Genomic DNA, 17,377 nt, shown 5'->3' with positions numbered 1-17,377 from the left:
AATGGGCGAGTTCAGGGCAAGGACCAATTCCAACTTTGAAACAAAGCCCCATCCCCAGCCCCGATCATCGTCGGGGATAAAAATTACCTCCATCCCTGATCTACAACAAACACAAATTCCCCATCGGGGACCCAAATCATCAAAATATTCAATTAAAATTATTTTTGAAAACAGGTTTACTTAAAATAAGAGAAAGTTTTTTTTAAATATAAGAATATTTTAAATATCTTTTGATATATATATATATATATATATATATATGTGTGTGTATATAATTGGGGCTGAAGCAAGGCGGGGAATTCATTCCCCAGCCCCAAGCAGGTATCACTATTAATCATCACCCTCACCCTGTCCCTCCCTCGCAAGGCAATCTCTTAACCCAATGGGGTGGGGGAAGCCAAGTACACGATGAGGAGGCGGAAAATTGCCATCCCTACACATAAATCTACATGCCTCTTAAGTCACAATCATATACATGGGCATGAGTCCAATCAATTAATTGTACTTTGTTGCTTCGAAAAGAAAAAAACAAATAGCTTAGAGTTTCATTAGTGACGTGCCAAGATGAATTACACATTGAATCATCACACAAACATTTGAACATGTGGTTTCATTGTTGATGTTGCTCGACCCTGGGTAGTGCAAGAACCAAGGTCACAGTCAGATAATCCTTTTCAACAGGGCAGAGCCGAGGTAGAAGGATGAAGCTGTGCAATGAGATCTGTGAACAAGAAACTGTCAGAAGCCCGAAGAGTTATCCCTAGGTAGATACTCCAACGCTCAACTCAGTAGAGTGTAGTCGGGCCGAGCAGTTGGAGAACAATGCTAGTTCGAGCAATATAACGGTGTAAGAGCTAGAAGTTGGGATCCTTAACCTCGAGTGAGGAGTACCTTTTTATAGCAGAAGGCTCGTGTCCTGATCGGATTAGGCTTTCAGGGTTGCTAGGATGAGGTTAATCGCTGAGGTCTTCAGGATGAGTCATAATCCCCAGCGGGGTTGTCCCCTTCCGCTCTCCTGCTCTTGGTTGTGATTATCCACACGACATGGAGTCGACGTGGTTGAGAGGATAAGGTAGGGACCACAGAAGTAGCATAGCGTTGTCGTGGCCATGGAGTCGGTGTATGCCACTGAGATGGTAGCGCGGCGCTGACGTGGCCAAGGTGACTAGGTGGCCACGTGGCACCCAGAGCCAGCTCATCCCTGACCCAAACAATTGTGATATGGTATATTCATCATCTAGGACAAAACTAATAAATTAAAAGGTAAAAGACTTAAACATACCTGAGTTTTTTCTAATATACTTAATTATACCTTGTGAGCGGATGCCACTAGACTTAAACATACCCTACATCAGTGAAAGAATTCATTTAAAATTTTTTAAATCTTATTTTGCCCTTCTAAACAAGAAACAAAAGAAAAAGAAGTCAAGTGGAAGAAGAATTAGAAAAAGAAAGCACTATTAAAAATGTCTAATATTCCATAAGAAATATTATTAGCAAAGGGCACATAACTAGTTCTCGTAAACCAAGACAAACTATAGAACATTTACAACATAGAAGATTAGGTCGTTCTAGTTAGGGGCGACCACAAGCCAAGTTTTTCACAAATTATTTGAGCTTGGCTCATTAAAAACTTGATTCGGCTTGATCTAAACTGAGATTCAATCTGAGCTTAAGCCCAATATATAGGCATGTTTGCTAATCAAGCCGAGCTCGAGCCCAATAAAACTCGGCTCATGAGGCTCACTAGTCTAATCGAGCTTATACATATAGAGAATAATATAAATAAAAAATAAAAATGTTATAAATAATATCTTTTATTTTTATATATAATAATTACTACTTTTTATAATTCTTAATTATTTGGATGCCAAATAAAAATAATTTTTATTTTTTTTAAATATTTGGCTCACAATTAAGTTCGAGCTTACAAGCTTTTGACCCAAGCCAAACTGAGCTCGAGCACCATACTTTATTGGTGAGCAAGCTCGAATAATTACAATATTCAACTCATCTTGACTCGAATCCACCCCTAATTTGAGAGAGAGATGCAAACCTATATAGTCGACAAATAGGCCTACCGATGAAATAATTTTACCTATAAAATTATGTTTCTACTATTTGAGAAACTCTTTCAACTCCAAAGGAAATCCTTTTAATCTCTTACAATGTCACCATTTTAGAAGATCCTTGGCAACTCCACCCACTCCATTTATTGCTTTTAATGTTCTCTCTCTATTTACCCATTACTGTACTCTTTTTGGTTATTCATTTTTTAATCATTGGTTTAAAAAATCCCGAATAAAATTTAATTTTTAAAAAAATGGAATAAAAGAGCCAAAAAATAACACTAATGGGCTTTCTCAGTGGAAAAAAGGGAATAATCTAGTAAGACAACAAGAACACTGAAACTAAGACGGACCTAAACAGAGATAAAACACAATACCATTAACAGCAAATTCAACAAGCTAGAGCTCAGCCAGCGTACTATTAAAAGCATCCAGGTTATTGACATCTCGATAGGTCTCTTGAAGCCATCCTTAAATTTCCGAAACACTGTTATGTAAGTACCCTGAACCTATTGGTTACTAGTTGGTAACTACAAAAGAGATGTATAGCGGTTCCGGAGGCCGGAGGGGCAATATAAAGTGGAAGGTCTAAATCAGTCCTCAAAGAAGATGATAATTTGAACAATCTCCAAGAATCCGATCTACCATAAAAACTACGTTAAAATAGGTCTTCCATATCACAAAGTCTAAGCCTGTCCAGAAAATCAAACATGGAAGGCCGGAATCCATTATCCATTAACACTCTCAATTACAACAATTTAATATCAACGTCAAAGTTATCATCCTAAACTATATCAACCGTAACCACTAATCATGCTAAAGCCGATAAGTAGCGAAATAGCCTTGTAGCGCTTCTCTGCGGCAAGGTAAGAGGGAGAAACCATCCACTCTCCACTAAACACATAAGCCTTTAATTTCCAACTCTGCACATAGTTCTACCTCTGCCCTGAATCGGGAGAACCATCTCCGTAAGAAACCAGGCCCTTCTTTCCATCGGGGCTACCAGAAGATGATCTGGATCCATCCTTGCTTGCATGCCTGATAGGTGAGGGTGAGGAATCTGGACTCCTTGACAAGGCCGGGTTCCTACTCCTGCTCCTGCTCCTAGAAGGTGATCTTCGTTTCTCAGCTCTTGAGGACCCACGGGACCTAGATTTTTCAACAGGAGATTTGCTACGCACTGGACTGCGACTATAACGGCCTCTCCCCCGATAGCGAATCGGACTGCGAGACACACTACGGCTACGTGTCCTGCTTCTTCTGCTCCTGTATCTGTAAATAGGTTTTCAAAATGGACAATCCATTTTAGTGGAAAGATCATTACCGTCTAGCATTATAGCATGTCAAATTGAAACTAAAGACTGCTAAGGTTCCAATGCAGTTTTTCTTATCAACACAAGCACAATCAAACTATGAAAAGATGGGAATCAACACATGGTACAAACAAATGTGCCTAAACAGTTTTCAGTAAAAGTAGTAGTTGAGACATAATCAGAACAGAATAGAATATAACCATTTTCATTTGATACAATGCAATTAAGCAATAGAACATCTCAGGACACCACAGATATAGACATAAAATATGGAGCTGATCATGAACTTTTCAGGTACAACCTTCACCAGAAATATCACATCTCTTGATCACGCTTAGATATCTATAAAATCATTCATTCCTGTGGCCCATTGCAAGTACATCTTCTGTACAGATGCATTGTCCATTCTAGAAACCGTGCCCAATAATAAGACGATTCATCTTGAGTTCAGGTTTCTGAGCTTACAGCATAAGATATAAATACGTGTGGTTTTATATTACAAATCTATTATCCAGGAAAAGTATTTGGCAAGACTACAATAAGCTCAATATTGACTTGCACCAACATCAGAAGTTCATGTAGCTGAACCCACATGGTTGAGCCTTGATATAAGGCTAAAATGATGACGACGATGATTACGGTGCACCAATATAGATATAAGTATCTACTCGTAAAAAAATAATGTCAAACCAGTAGCTGCTTTTATTAATAAAAATAACACAATCTGCAGTTATAAAGAACAAGAATTATGCAGAAGATATCAAACCTTGGAGGAGTTCGGCCTCTTGGAGGACTTCTATAACGCCTAGGTGATCGATCAGAGTAGCCCCTATAGCTTGCATATCTGGTCACAAGGACAATACATTCAATATCGTTAGCAGTTAAATAAAACCAATCCAATAACATAATTGTACAAGACAGAATTCAACACTCTTCAGAATGCTCTTTACCGGTCACGACTATAGCGAGACCTAACAGGAGACCTATCTGGAGATGGTGTCCGATATCGCCGTGCATAAGAATATCTCTGGCTGAAACCCCGTCCCCTCCGTATACGCTTGGGAGATTCATCAGGTGAAACACTTCTTGACAAGCTCCTGCGGCGCCCAGGGCTCACAGGACTCCTTGAATAGCTGCGGCGATTATTCCTGCTAGGCGCTCTTACTGGACTTCTACTAATGCTTCTTCGAGAGGGACCTCTCACTGGGCTCCTACTCAAGCTTCTTCGTGGGGACCTCACAGGACTTCTACTTACACTCCTCCGTACAGACCTAACAGGGCTTCTACTTACACTCCTCCGTGCAGATCTAACAGGGCTTCTGCTTATTGTCCTTTGGGCGGGAGCTCTTGGAGGAGTCTGGCTAGGGCTTCTTTGTGAAAGAGACTTCATTGAGCCTCTGCTAACACTTCTTTGTTGTCGAGCTCTTATTGGACTCCTACTTATGCTTCTCTCCAGTTTGCTCCTCACAGGACTTCTGCTGATACTTCTTCTAGCAGGACTCCCACTACTAACGCTTCTTCTATCTGGACTTCTGCTAATACTCCTGCTTCGATGCGATGCCCGTTTGGGACTTCCATCAGCACTTGGTGTTGGACTCCTGGTCATGCTTCTCTTGGGGCTCACACTTGGACTCTTGCTCAAGCTTCTCCTAGGACTAATACTCATACTCTTACTCATGGTCCTTTTTGGGCTCATGCTCCGGCTCCTGTTCATCATCAAACTTTAGTAAAATGCCAGATCTTAAAAGTTGACAAGCATAAATAACTAAGCATTAAGAATTGGAAAACCTAGATTTGCTTGGCCGATCATCCACTACATCAGGCTGTCTATCTGCACTTCTGTCAGTTCTAGCTGTTTCCTGAATTCCATTGCTCTGCAGCTCCCCATTTTCCCTTGGGGATTCATCTTCATGTTCAACCATATCAGTTGCTTCAAATTTCTTCTGGCGAGCAACAGCACCCTCCTCCTTGGTTAAAGGAGATTGATTTGTAGCTGCAGCAAAGTTATACAAGAAGAGATGCTATTGGATACATAATCAAACTATATGGCATTGTAGTATTATATGCAGGAACTCTCTAGACAAGTACAAACTAGGACAAATTGTAAAGTACAAAATCACTAAAAAACAAACACAGAAGCTGAAGCTGGAAAAACAATGGTTGTGAGATTATATAGGCAACAGGAGGGATAACCACATTGAAAGATGAAGCTCAACAAAAAGACAGGCACAAGACTTCATTTGACCACAAGATGAATAACCATGGGGGAAGCTTAGGCTCAAAACAAAATGATTATAGGATTTCCTCCAACAATTAGAGGGATAACAATGTTGCATGATGAATCAGGAAAAAAGAGTAAGAAAGATAGTTAATAAATTTCAGGGAGCAACAGGAAAACCCTGCAAAACATACAACTGTCTGTGACCCTAGAACATACAAATAGAAAGACAAGATATCACAGTAGTAGGACTTCCAGAAAATGTAAAAGATGTTCACAGAAAGCACTGACCATAAGACAACAAGACAGAAGCAAAGAACTCAAAATATGTAGTTTATAAAAATATAAAAAAAAAGTGAGATAAAAAACAAGAGTTCAAGTCTACCAGGCATCTGAGAAGTGCTTTTCGATTTCCGTGCTTGCCTGGGAGCATCAGGCCCATCAACCTCCGAGCTGCTTTCACTAGTACTGCCTTCAGTGTCACTGGAACTATCTGACATCCTTCTAGGAAAACAAGAAACAAAATTCAGCATTATATAAATAAAAGATACTTAGAACCTAATAGTGATTTTGTGCAACACAGAATGCTAAAAAGAAAAATAAAACCTCAGAGCTCCATAAGATTCAGAGTAATTTTGCTCTCTTATTCAGGGTACAGATAGAGAAAAACTTGACAGCAACTTAGTTCCATTTATAAGAAACTCCAACAATACCACCTTATTGAGCTGGCAAACTTACACATTAAACAGAGCTCAGGTGGAAGGGAAAATTCTCTCTTTATAAGCAATGTAGAAGGGAACACTCACTGAAGCAAAACTCTAAGCGAAAGGAACATGGTATACATGTCTGAAAATACATGGGCAGCCCAGTGAATGAGGCCCCCGCCAATGCAGGGTCTGGGGAGGGACAAAAGTAAATTTGAACAAGAACTATCAGAAAACTCGATGACATATTTGTCAAATATGCCAACAAAATCAACAAGAGAACCAAGATTTTCTCGCTTTTGAAGGGAAAAGTGCACTTTTAATCAGTTGGACTAAATATTCCACTACAGGGTTTAGTCACAGTTCCTATATACAAAAACCATATGGAATAAATAAAATCATTCATTTCTGTCTTTTCCCTTTCATGATATTAAACAGATACTAAACATGACAAAAAAAGATGCTATACTCACATTGCTTTTTCCAGAAGACATCCTGATAGAAATATGAATGCAGAGCAATAACTCTCAAAAAAAATGAAGGCAGACCAAGAATAAGATGCAACAATATCACGTCATTGTTATCCTCTAGAATTATACTAAGAAGTAATTGAAATTTTGTTGGTTTGAAAGATGGGTAATAACAGAAGATAGTCAAAACACTGGTAATATTAATTTAGTGATCACACTATAGCAACCTTTTTGATCTGCGCCTTGGTCTCTTGTCACGCCTTCTCCGCCGTTTTTCACGCCGTTTATCTCTTCTTCTTTTCCCATGTCTATACTTGTCTCTCTTAGATGACCTCTTTCTTTTCCTACGTCTGTCATCACTTGAAGAGCTAATATCAGATGATGATGATGAATATGAATCTGAGTCACTATCAGATTCAGATGTTTCACTTTCAGTATCTGATGAAGTATCCGATTCAGATGAATAATATCTTCTTCTCTTTTTCCTCTTTCTCTCTCTTGATTTCTTGTCTTTCCCCCTTCGTCTTACTTCAGGACTATCAGCATCGGAAGCATCTTTCCCTCCTTTGGATTTACTTGTTCTCTTTTTATCTGCAAATTGATCAAACCATCAAACAACAAAAACTTTTTCAAAACTGGCAAACAGAAAAGATGAAATGCTAAACAAACATAGACATGTATTCAATACACTGAGAACGTGAGGAAATTTCAATACACTAAGAAGATGTGAGGGGAATGCAGTATACTGAAAGGCATGTATTCAACACACACAAAAATGATATTGTCATTGGATCAAGACTGGTTTGTGTCATGGTAAATCTGATCCCAACCTGACAAGCAAATGTGCAGAACTAGTTCCAAACCAAACCCCTAAAGGGTCCATAAACAGGAATATTGGGTCCGACCTGATAAAAACCAATTATGATTCATGATTCAATTATGATTGAGAGCTATACTTTTAACCTGTAATTTGACAATAAACCTACTTATTTGTTAAATTGGCATATTTAAGCATCATACAAATACATCACGAGAAAAATAGGAATTTATGGTGAGAGAAAAAAACAAGTGTGAGAATCCCAATTATAATCGGGACACATAATACAAATCTAAGGCTGTGTTTGGCAAGTCTTTTCCATTTGGTAACGACAAGCTGATTCTCTTAACGGTCCCTCTCCCCATTTTGTCCAAATCTCACAAGTCCCCAAGTCCCCAAACCCCAACAATATAGTGAAAAAAAAACAACAAAAACAAAAAACTGTCATTCAAAAGTTTATCAAATAGAGATTACATATGCAAATTTGTATTACCAATATTCAGCTTAGTATTTTAGTTTATCAAATAGAGATTACATATGCAAAATTGTATTACCAATATTCACCTTAGTATTTTACCCAGATTCTTTTTTGTATGCATGTTTTTTTCTTGTAAGAATAGAAATAGTACCATTCTCCATCATAGCTGTTCCATGATTCTTTCCCTCATGGAGTTCACCACAATTAATGATTTTAACTGGAGCAGCAGGTTTTCCCTTTTCAGTACCCACACGTTCAATCTTCTTCAATGTTTCCTTTCCTTGCAAAATCTTTCCAAAAACAACATGCTTCCTGTTGAAAATAAGCATCAAATGATCAAACCATAAATATGTTTTAATTGTGCCCATGAAACAACAAAAAAAGTAAATATGCACAGTTTATCAATAAGAAATAGAAACGAAACAAACCCATCAAGGTGTGGTGTAGCCTTGAAGGTAATGAAGAATTGAGAACCATTGGTGTTGGAACCGGCATTCGCCATGGATAAAAGGCCAGGTCCATCATGATTAAGCTTGAAGGATTCATCTGGAACAATTCAGAGATTTGATGGTTATTAATGGATCTAAACCAGGAAAGATGAACCATTTGGGCTTCAGAAGTAATAGGTCAGACTTAGACAACATGATACATGAAATACTCAAAACTAAGGAAAATGTATTCTTCCTATCATGTAAGCATGCAATTTGCACATAAAGAAATGATTTGCACCAGTATAGCCAATGGGCATGCAAGATTATACAGAATACAGGGAACAGACAAGCAGGTAGCACCTTCCCCTTAACAGAAAACAAATGGATTGTGTAGCATAACATGAACCAATATATCAAGAGAGTACCTTTACCAAAAAGATCCTGGCACTAATACGGACAATCCCCTCTGTACCCAACGAGTTTTCAATTGTTCCCTTGTAAATTTCATAATAATTAAACAAACAACCAATACTTAAACCTAACATAACATGAAGCAATATACTGACACAGTACCTTCACTGAATACATGTTGGCACTTGTAGACAGACTCCACTCTGGATATCCAACAAGTGAGCATATTCTTTAGTTGTGTAAAACAAACAAACACATGCATTAACATTCAACTAAACCATAATAGATGGACTTATTTCATACACCACTGAACAAAATGTAAATAAAAAAAAAGAGTATACTTGCACATTTTAACATGATTACCTAGAAATCTAGAAAATACAAATTATAGATGATGATACCAGATATTTGCACTTTACTAATTTTACTAGCAGATGGCACTTGCATTGACTGAATTCATGTTTAATCTCCACATAGTGCACATGGCAAATACATACACATGATACAAAATATACATATCAAGTCAATTGGTGAAGCATGGGCAATCATGGTGATTCTGGTACTGGATGAATCTTCAGAGACAACTAAAATGCAAATTATTCTATACACACAACTAAGGAGCTATATTATTCATCTTATCAGGGCCCAATGGAGTGGGAGATTCAACAAGAGCTGAAATTTTTTTTGATACAAAGAGCTGAAATTCAAGGCCTGAGACTGGGCAAACATTTGGATTTCAAGAACATTATAATGAAAAGGGCCTCCCCAGTAGTGGTGTACTGGCCCATAAACAATATGCAAGGTTCATGGCCTTACCAGCAAATTTTTGAGGGAAATAAGTTATTTAAAAATAGAATCTGTTGCTATTTCAACTGGGTTCCAAGACCAGAAAATTGTTTGGCAGATTCATTGGCCAAACATCAGTGAATAGGGCTCAGTTATTGCCGCGGTGCTATCATAATGAAAGATGTAATTGCATAGCTCAGGTTTTAGGAAGCTGGCATTGGCCTAACAACTTTAGGGGTGTTGAGCATATCTGGTAAATATTCAATTCTTTTCTGCACATTACATGCATACATATAGGGGCATTGAAGGAAAACTAGCCACTGGTAGGGCTACACCCTGGGGGTCCACCCAAAATTCCTTAAACCTGGTACTAAGTCATTCTCTTTAAATTGCCAGGAACAACCATAACGTACTTTCATATGTAGAAAATAGAGATGGCACTTGGTTTGCTTCTTTGCAGAACAAGTTCACTCCAAGCCTGACCAAATTGAGCTAACAATGAAACTAATATGACTACTGGAAGAGATGGGAGAAATAGGTGGCAGGGCAAGAAACAGAACACAAACTTAAAACATGCTCTCTGGGATAGGAGATGAAAATTCCTTTATTTATTCTTTGTACATTTATTTATGTGTTTTTGCCCAGGAGGTTAAATGAGCATGGATCTCCTGAACGCAAAAAAAAAACATGTGAACATGGCATCCAGCCACCCATCGGAAAATCTCCCATACATGCATGTCTTATTCTTGGGAGGTGCTCACATCGAGCTCTCAGAGTGATTGCGGGGTTTTTGCTTTTAGGAAATCCCATCTCAGGTTAACTAAGAGAACAAAATCGGACAGGTTGAGCTACCTGAGCCTAAATTAGATATAGTGCCTTGTAGACCCAACCCACCCAGGACAACGGAGATTACCCAGTTACCCTGTAAATTGTCAATTTGTTATCCATAGATGCACAAATGCAATGTATTACACAAAAAGGACATTTTTATTGCAACTTCATATATAAAGTCATGCTTCAGCAATAAAGACTTTGTTTGCAAAGGCCCATTCATGTTTCATCTACTAACAGTAATCTAGTCATAGAAAATAATAAAATGCAAAAGCACCAACAATATATCTTCAGTTCCTCACCTGCAAACTTCCCCCCATATATGCTCTCTCCACCAGTACCTGCAAAAAATAAATAAATAAATAAAAAGATAACCTATGAAAATGATTACTAAAGGAAAAAAAATGTTTTTGCCTTTTTTATGAAAAACAGAAACCACATTTACTGTCTTCAATAAAAAGTATCCCGGAAGAAAGCCAAGAATATATGTGATGCATAAACTACAGGTTAAGATAACCTTAATGTAAAATGATCCCTTCACGATTGTTGAACAAGTAGCCTCATACTGAGAATCCACTTCCTTTTTAAAATTGGTCTGGGAAGGGATGGGATGAGAGAGAAAATTGATTTTCATTTTTGTCATCCTATGTTTTGTTGCTGATAACAATAAAAAGGTCATCACCCAATGTTGGTCCCAGCTATTGGGGTCTTTGGTGGGTAGACAGGATAATAGGACCTTGGTTTTTTTTCAAACTTGCCAGCCCAAGATTTTACCATTACACCAAGTAATGGTCCCGTGCAGAGAACAAATATATGAAAAAATTAACTTTCTAGTATTTAATTGCTGAGAAATTTTGGTTCATAATAGGCCAAATTACAGACACCCAACCTGTATTTACAGTGTTGTGACATTTAACCTCCTCTCCCCCAAAACTTGGTTCTGCAACAAATTTTACTTCGGTATTCCAACACTTTGCACCTGCCACTACCATTCTGTCAATTAATTACATGGAATATTCCCAATTTGACATACGACTGTCACGTGTGAGTTTGTAAAACCCTAAACTACCCTTATGATATTTTCTGAGACCATTTTGCCCTTTTATATTAGTTTTTCTAAAATCCTAACTCCTATGTGTTTCTATTTTTTTGATCAACTCCTATGTGTTTCTCTCAAGTTTCTTAGGAATCAAAGCTGATAGCAACTCACACCCTCTGTGGAACTACTGCTGAATGAGAACATTTTTACTTGCAACAAAATTTACTTATGGATTCCATCCCTTTGCACCTGCCACTACCATTCCGTCAGTTAATAGATGGAATATTCCCAATTTCTGCTATGACTGTCATGTGAGAGTTAATACACTCCTAAAACATCATACTACTTTATGATATCTTCAGAAGATCATTTTGCCCCTTTATCTTAGTTTTTCTAAAACCATAACTCCTATATGTTTCTCTCAAGTTTCTTTCGAAGCTGGTAGCAACTCACACCCTCTGTGGAATTACTGCTGAATGAGTAACTCATCTTCAACACCTTGAACAAGCGACTGATCTTTATATTTTGATTTACCCACAAGTATTTCAACATCTTTGGTGAGAGTTTCACCCAAACAATTTGAAAAGACATTGACCCAGTCTGTAGAAGATATTGTGCTCTAGAATGGGTGTTTTCATAATTTGTCATTACCACAAATGGGCAATTTGATGCCTTACTTTACAGTTTACACTTCTTCATGGTTGGGCTTTTGGGCCAGGCCCATTCAAATTTTGACAAAAGCCAAACCCAAATCCACCCAAGTTGCAACCCCTAACCATTAACCCTAGTAAGGCATCAAATGATCATGGCCAAAAAAGCAGGAATCCAAAAGTAGAGGGGTGTCTTTGTCGCAAAAAGTTTGGGGAGCTAAGTGTCATGTCATGACCCTCAAAGCACATGGTGGATGTCTGTAACTTACCCTGGATAATATAATTTGGTCCATCTTTGCATATCAATTTGTATGTTGAATAATGCATACATGGCAGTTACCCATTCTAGCAGCCAGCATAGCATAATTAAGTATCCATGTCATATCAAATTCACTACAAGGGTATTCACCTTGGTCACTGCCTAAACCACCAAGGCTAACAGGTTTTCCCATGGCATCAAAACAACAAAATTAACAATTAACAGGTCAATGGTTCAGTCATCTAGGTCAACAAGTCATTGACCAAGTCAACAGATTTTTGCAATCCAGCTGGTTGAACGGACCTGCAGTTGTCACCAGGTCATCAAGTCACCAGATGAACTCACTGGGTTAATGAACAGTTGAAAACATTGGTCACATGGGCATTCTCCTCAATTTCTTAATCTCCTCACCATGGTAGCACTGTTTTAGAAAGACGCCACATCCCTCATTTTGGGATTAGAAACCACATTGTTTTCCTTCTGCGCCACAAAACAAACACCAGAAAGGCAAAATGGAATCTAATGGGAATATTCCCTTTTTCTCATCCATTTCTTAGCAACCAAATGAGCCCTAAGCATTAATTCCAATCATTTCAAAGGTTTCAGAAACATGAATACATGTGAATAAAAGATGCAATGGAGATACAACACATACCATCTCCCCTGGAAAAATCACCACCCTGCAAAACAAAAATCAGTCATTAGCCCAATGTCCAACAAAAAGACCAATGTCCATACAAACTGGCTTGGGTAGGATGAAGCTCAGTAAACTTATGAGGATGGACAACTCAGTAAGTACAACCTTAAAAATTTACATCACAAGAAAAGCAGTCGTGACCATCAGCCCTGTATCCTACAGCATAAACAATGGTAACTGGCTAAAGGACAAAGGCCATCACTTCTAACTAATACTAACGAGACAAAATAATCCTTACCGATCAAAAAGAATATAGAATAAAAATGCTTGGAGGCAGTGAACGACAAACAAACCTTTCAAAAGAAATTACAGGAGTAAGAAAGAACAATTTGTGGACATACCTGAGCCATGAATCCTCTAATGATTCGATGGAAAAAAGATCCTTTGTAATGTAGATGCTTTCCAGTTGTAGAGCCAATTCCTTTTTCACCTACAAATGCATAAATTTTTAAAGAAATTAGAATTTTGTATTTATTTTTTATAGATAGAAATTAGAATTTTGTATTTTTTTCCCCTAATTTCTTCATCTACTGCCAATGAGTAAAACAATATTACAAGACCAGCCCAAGATTGTCCAACTATCAAACTATCACCAAAAAGCAAATTTCTAGTAATGATTAATGACGAGTTTTGAACTTCGTAAAATTATACAAACCCTTCCAGCCCCCAATAACAATCCAGCAGAACCATCAACCTGTGAAACATGATGTTTTGAAAGTCCAAGCACTACCAAAATAAAGCAGTATTAATGAATAAAAAAGCAATTTCTAATTAATAATTTATAATTCGGTAATAAAAGAAATCAATCACTACAAATGTAGTATCAATAAAAAACTCATTATGGGTTCATTGATCAAGAGCAAATTCAGTATTAATATAAAATGGTTGGGACTCAGGGCCAGCTACAGGTACCATTCTAGGTGTTCCTCAAAGGTCGGCCTACAGTGAAATTTAGGGAACATCTGTAATGGGAGGGAGTTACCTCTTGTCAAATCTATCCTGGAACTTTTGTCTTCTGTAACAACAAGAATAAAACCACCTCAAACCGGTCCTCCATACAAATAGAGGTTTATCTTGGAAACTGAAGCTGAGAAGAGGATTGAGAACTTCTGAAACTATGGAAGTCAGGAACCATTTGGAAGATTTTAAAAGTATTTTCCTCTCCATCCAGGATAGACAGGAATTTAGTGCCAAGCCCAAATCATTCTTCTTCTTGTGGTTCATTTTTTAAAAGACTTTACCAGAACAAGCAATTATAACAACCTTTTCCTGCTAAGGGTGACAATTACCAAAAAATGAAGGATAACGGTGACTAATAGAAACCACACACACACAAGGTCCTACAAAGTGCTCCTTCCCTACCTAGGAACTCAGCTAGAGAATTAGCTAATGTCAGAAACCATCCAAACGAGCTGTTCAAAAGGGCAGAAAGGTTTTGCCTCTCTAAACATAGGTTTGAAGGACCAATAAATTCTTTATCCAAGGACATCCACATAATTCTACTTGCCAAATAGTAACATACAAACAATAGAAAAAAGGGCAACCCAGTGCACGAGGCTCCCACCAATGCGGAGTCTGGAGAGAGACAGATGTATGCAGCCTTACCCCTGCACATACAGAGAGGCTGTTTCCAAGATTTGAACACCTTGGAGATATACTCAGCAGTATTTTGTAAGCATGGTTTATTAATGGATCTTTAGCTGCTTCATCATGAGGACAAGAAAAGGGTGGAGATATCCATGAGAGTTGTTGGATGATAAATAAATGATATGGGAAACAATAAAAAAGAACCTAACAATAAAACTGTCTGTAATACTGTACTTCAATCTTTAATACCTCAAACAAACAGTAAACAAATAAAAAGGGTATGAACTGTAATGGGGTCCATCCTTTTTTTACAAATAATGGGGTTGGGGTCCATCCTTTCCTCCATTGTATTTCTTGCTTTGAAATTTTCTAGGATAAATAATGTCTCTGTTATCAAACCCGAATAATAATATTAACAACAACATTAGGGTATGATCAAATATATTAATGTTTTTTGGACTTATGGGTAATATAATTTTAAGGATGGCTGCTAACATTAATTATGATGATATTACCCTGATCAAAAACTAAGCCTATTCATGAAAAAAATACATGGTGAAAAGGATCTCTTTTTTGGCATTACATAGTACACATTACAGGGAAATTAGGGGTAGTTACAGAGCAAGGTGCACTTGAGGCCCACTGGCCATACCACAGAGAGCTTGCAGTTCCACTGGTTTGATCCCAATCCTCCTCTTTTGGAGGAATGCCAATTGACAATATCCACTATTGGGTCATTAACATTATAGTAATAATCTATAGAAAATATAAAAAGTCTGCAAAACCTTAACAGGTCATTGCAACCATCAAATCTAATTTACCATGTCTTCCACTGTAATCAAGGATACAAAAAACACATACAAAATTAAGTCTAAATGTTATCATGTATTACCTGTACAGAGTGCTCGAAAATTTTCAGCCGTCCTCGGAACAACATCATGGAAGAGCTGCAAAACCCAAAAATCTAATCAATAACGTATACAGAAATTCCAATTTGGCTGTCCTCCCAAGGTAGTAAGAAAGAGGAGCAGGTAAAACATAGAAAATATAGCGCAGCAACACCTATACCAGCTTTTTGTTCCAGACGACAAAATTAAGAAACTAACCTCAAATATCATTTTTTCAGCAGGATCTCCATCAATAGATACATCCAGGAAGACAAGTGGGTTCTTCCTTTTAGTCATTTTCTCCAATTTCGAGAATTACAGGATCAGGTCCCAGCACTACAAATTATCTGTCAACACAGCAGCAATAACATTCAATAAGCAACCTATTCTATACCATAAAAAATAAAAGGCAAGCAAAATTCAATAAATCAATGTACATGCTACATATAACCAATACAATATCTAGACCCAAGCGCAGGTTAGAAATAGAACAATATTATACGGGAACAAATTATAAATATTGGTGGAAATTCCAAAATGCAACCTAACTAACAGGATGACGAGTATCAGAGGTCAAAGTTCTCTTTCCAATAGGCATGTAACAAAAAATTAAGAAAAAAAACAAACAAAAATAATGAATTCTACGTCCATATTCGTCGATCAAATAAGACCTCCCATAATTTTCTCCATTTTACTTTGGAGAGAATTCAGACAACAATAATGAAATCAATCAAAAGACAACAACTCTAGATCATGCATCTAGAACCTTCCTTCAAAAACTATACCGAAATAGATAGACACGGATTAGCGCAAAAAGTTATGCGTTTTGGCACATCTACGGAAACACAGTCTTTCCTCGACTGGAAGTACAACATACAAAATCGTATAATCAACGCCTACAGATCGGTATAAAACCAAAACCCTAAACCCTAGCTGATTTTCTAGACCTCCCAGCTTCGTGAAGAAACATATATCATCATGCAAGCTAACAAATCAACTACCACACCAGAAAAGAAAAAAAACAAAACAAAGCCCAGAAACTAACAATCACCAGATTACATTCAAAATCGTAAGAAACAATGCAGAGAAATTACGAGAAGTTGAGAGATTACAGAGAATATCGTGAAGAACACGGGATTTTGATCAAAAAAGAGAAGAAGATATACGGGAGAGAAAGGGAAATTAATTAAAGAAATTAAATAACGGAATATCTGAGAAACCCTAGTTCCACCTGAGATATGCTGCTAGCGTTGCTTCTCTACAGAAATCCGAAGACGGAAGAGAAACGCAAGAAAACCTAGATGTCACTTAAGCCTTAGCTTCTCAGTTGGATAAAAGTACGAAAATACCCCTACTACCGTGGGAAACAAATCAGAACCGCACTAAAATTTCCTCAGTGATGGAAGGAGGCAGTACTATTATCGGACGGCGTGTGTTAATACATGTCTCTGTCTTGGATAAGTGCATTGTCCCGGTTGTGAGGGTCAATCTGTGGAAATGTGAACAAGGAATGATTTGATGACGTGGAACTCCAGTAGCATTTTAGGGTCATGGATCGAGCCAAGTGGACCATGCAGGGTCTGTTTGTGGAAGAGAAATGAGCCAGGAAGTTTCTACGTACTCGATGCCTGAAAAAAAGAAAACGAAGGAAAATCATCATCACATCACAATTAAAAAAAAAAAACTAGCGGGACAATCTGAATGGTTGAATAATTTTATTTATTATTAAT

At 37.6% G+C, this 17,377-nt stretch overlaps 1 protein-coding gene across 7 annotated transcripts; it reads right to left on the bottom strand.

Annotated features, from left to right (window-relative positions):
- Nucleotides 1-2,685: 2,685 nt before the first annotated feature.
- On the bottom strand, nucleotides 2,686-17,032 carry LOC104592355 (Cyclophilin-like peptidyl-prolyl cis-trans isomerase family protein). 7 transcript variants are annotated; one of them, XM_010251684.3, is made up of 14 exons: nucleotides 16,879-17,032; nucleotides 15,867-15,994; nucleotides 15,653-15,707; nucleotides 13,515-13,603; nucleotides 13,132-13,156; nucleotides 10,831-10,869; nucleotides 8,498-8,615; nucleotides 8,221-8,381; nucleotides 7,002-7,365; nucleotides 5,986-6,104; nucleotides 5,171-5,375; nucleotides 4,333-5,088; nucleotides 4,149-4,226; nucleotides 2,686-3,341 (listed from the first exon to the last, which is right to left on the bottom strand). In XM_010251684.3, exons 2-14 carry the CDS (start codon nucleotides 15,942-15,944, stop codon nucleotides 3,005-3,007), a joined length of 2,424 nt encoding a protein of 807 aa, XP_010249986.1. In that variant the 5' UTR covers nucleotides 15,945-15,994; nucleotides 16,879-17,032; the 3' UTR covers nucleotides 2,686-3,004. The 7 variants fall into 7 exon arrangements, with proteins under 7 accessions (XP_010249986.1, XP_010249988.1, XP_010249987.1 ...); XM_010251686.2 differs by having other exon boundaries at nucleotides 5,986-6,101; XM_010251685.3 differs by having other exon boundaries at nucleotides 16,760-16,900.
- Nucleotides 17,033-17,377: the final 345 nt, after the last annotated feature.

This window comes from Nelumbo nucifera, chromosome 8, assembly GCF_055504915.1.
Source record: "Nelumbo nucifera cultivar China Antique chromosome 8, China Antique-T2T, whole genome shotgun sequence".
Taxonomy (NCBI): Eukaryota; Viridiplantae; Streptophyta; class Magnoliopsida; order Proteales; family Nelumbonaceae; genus Nelumbo; species Nelumbo nucifera.
The sequence above is the reverse complement of the archived record's forward strand: the minus strand, read 5'-3'. Positions and strand labels throughout refer to the sequence as shown.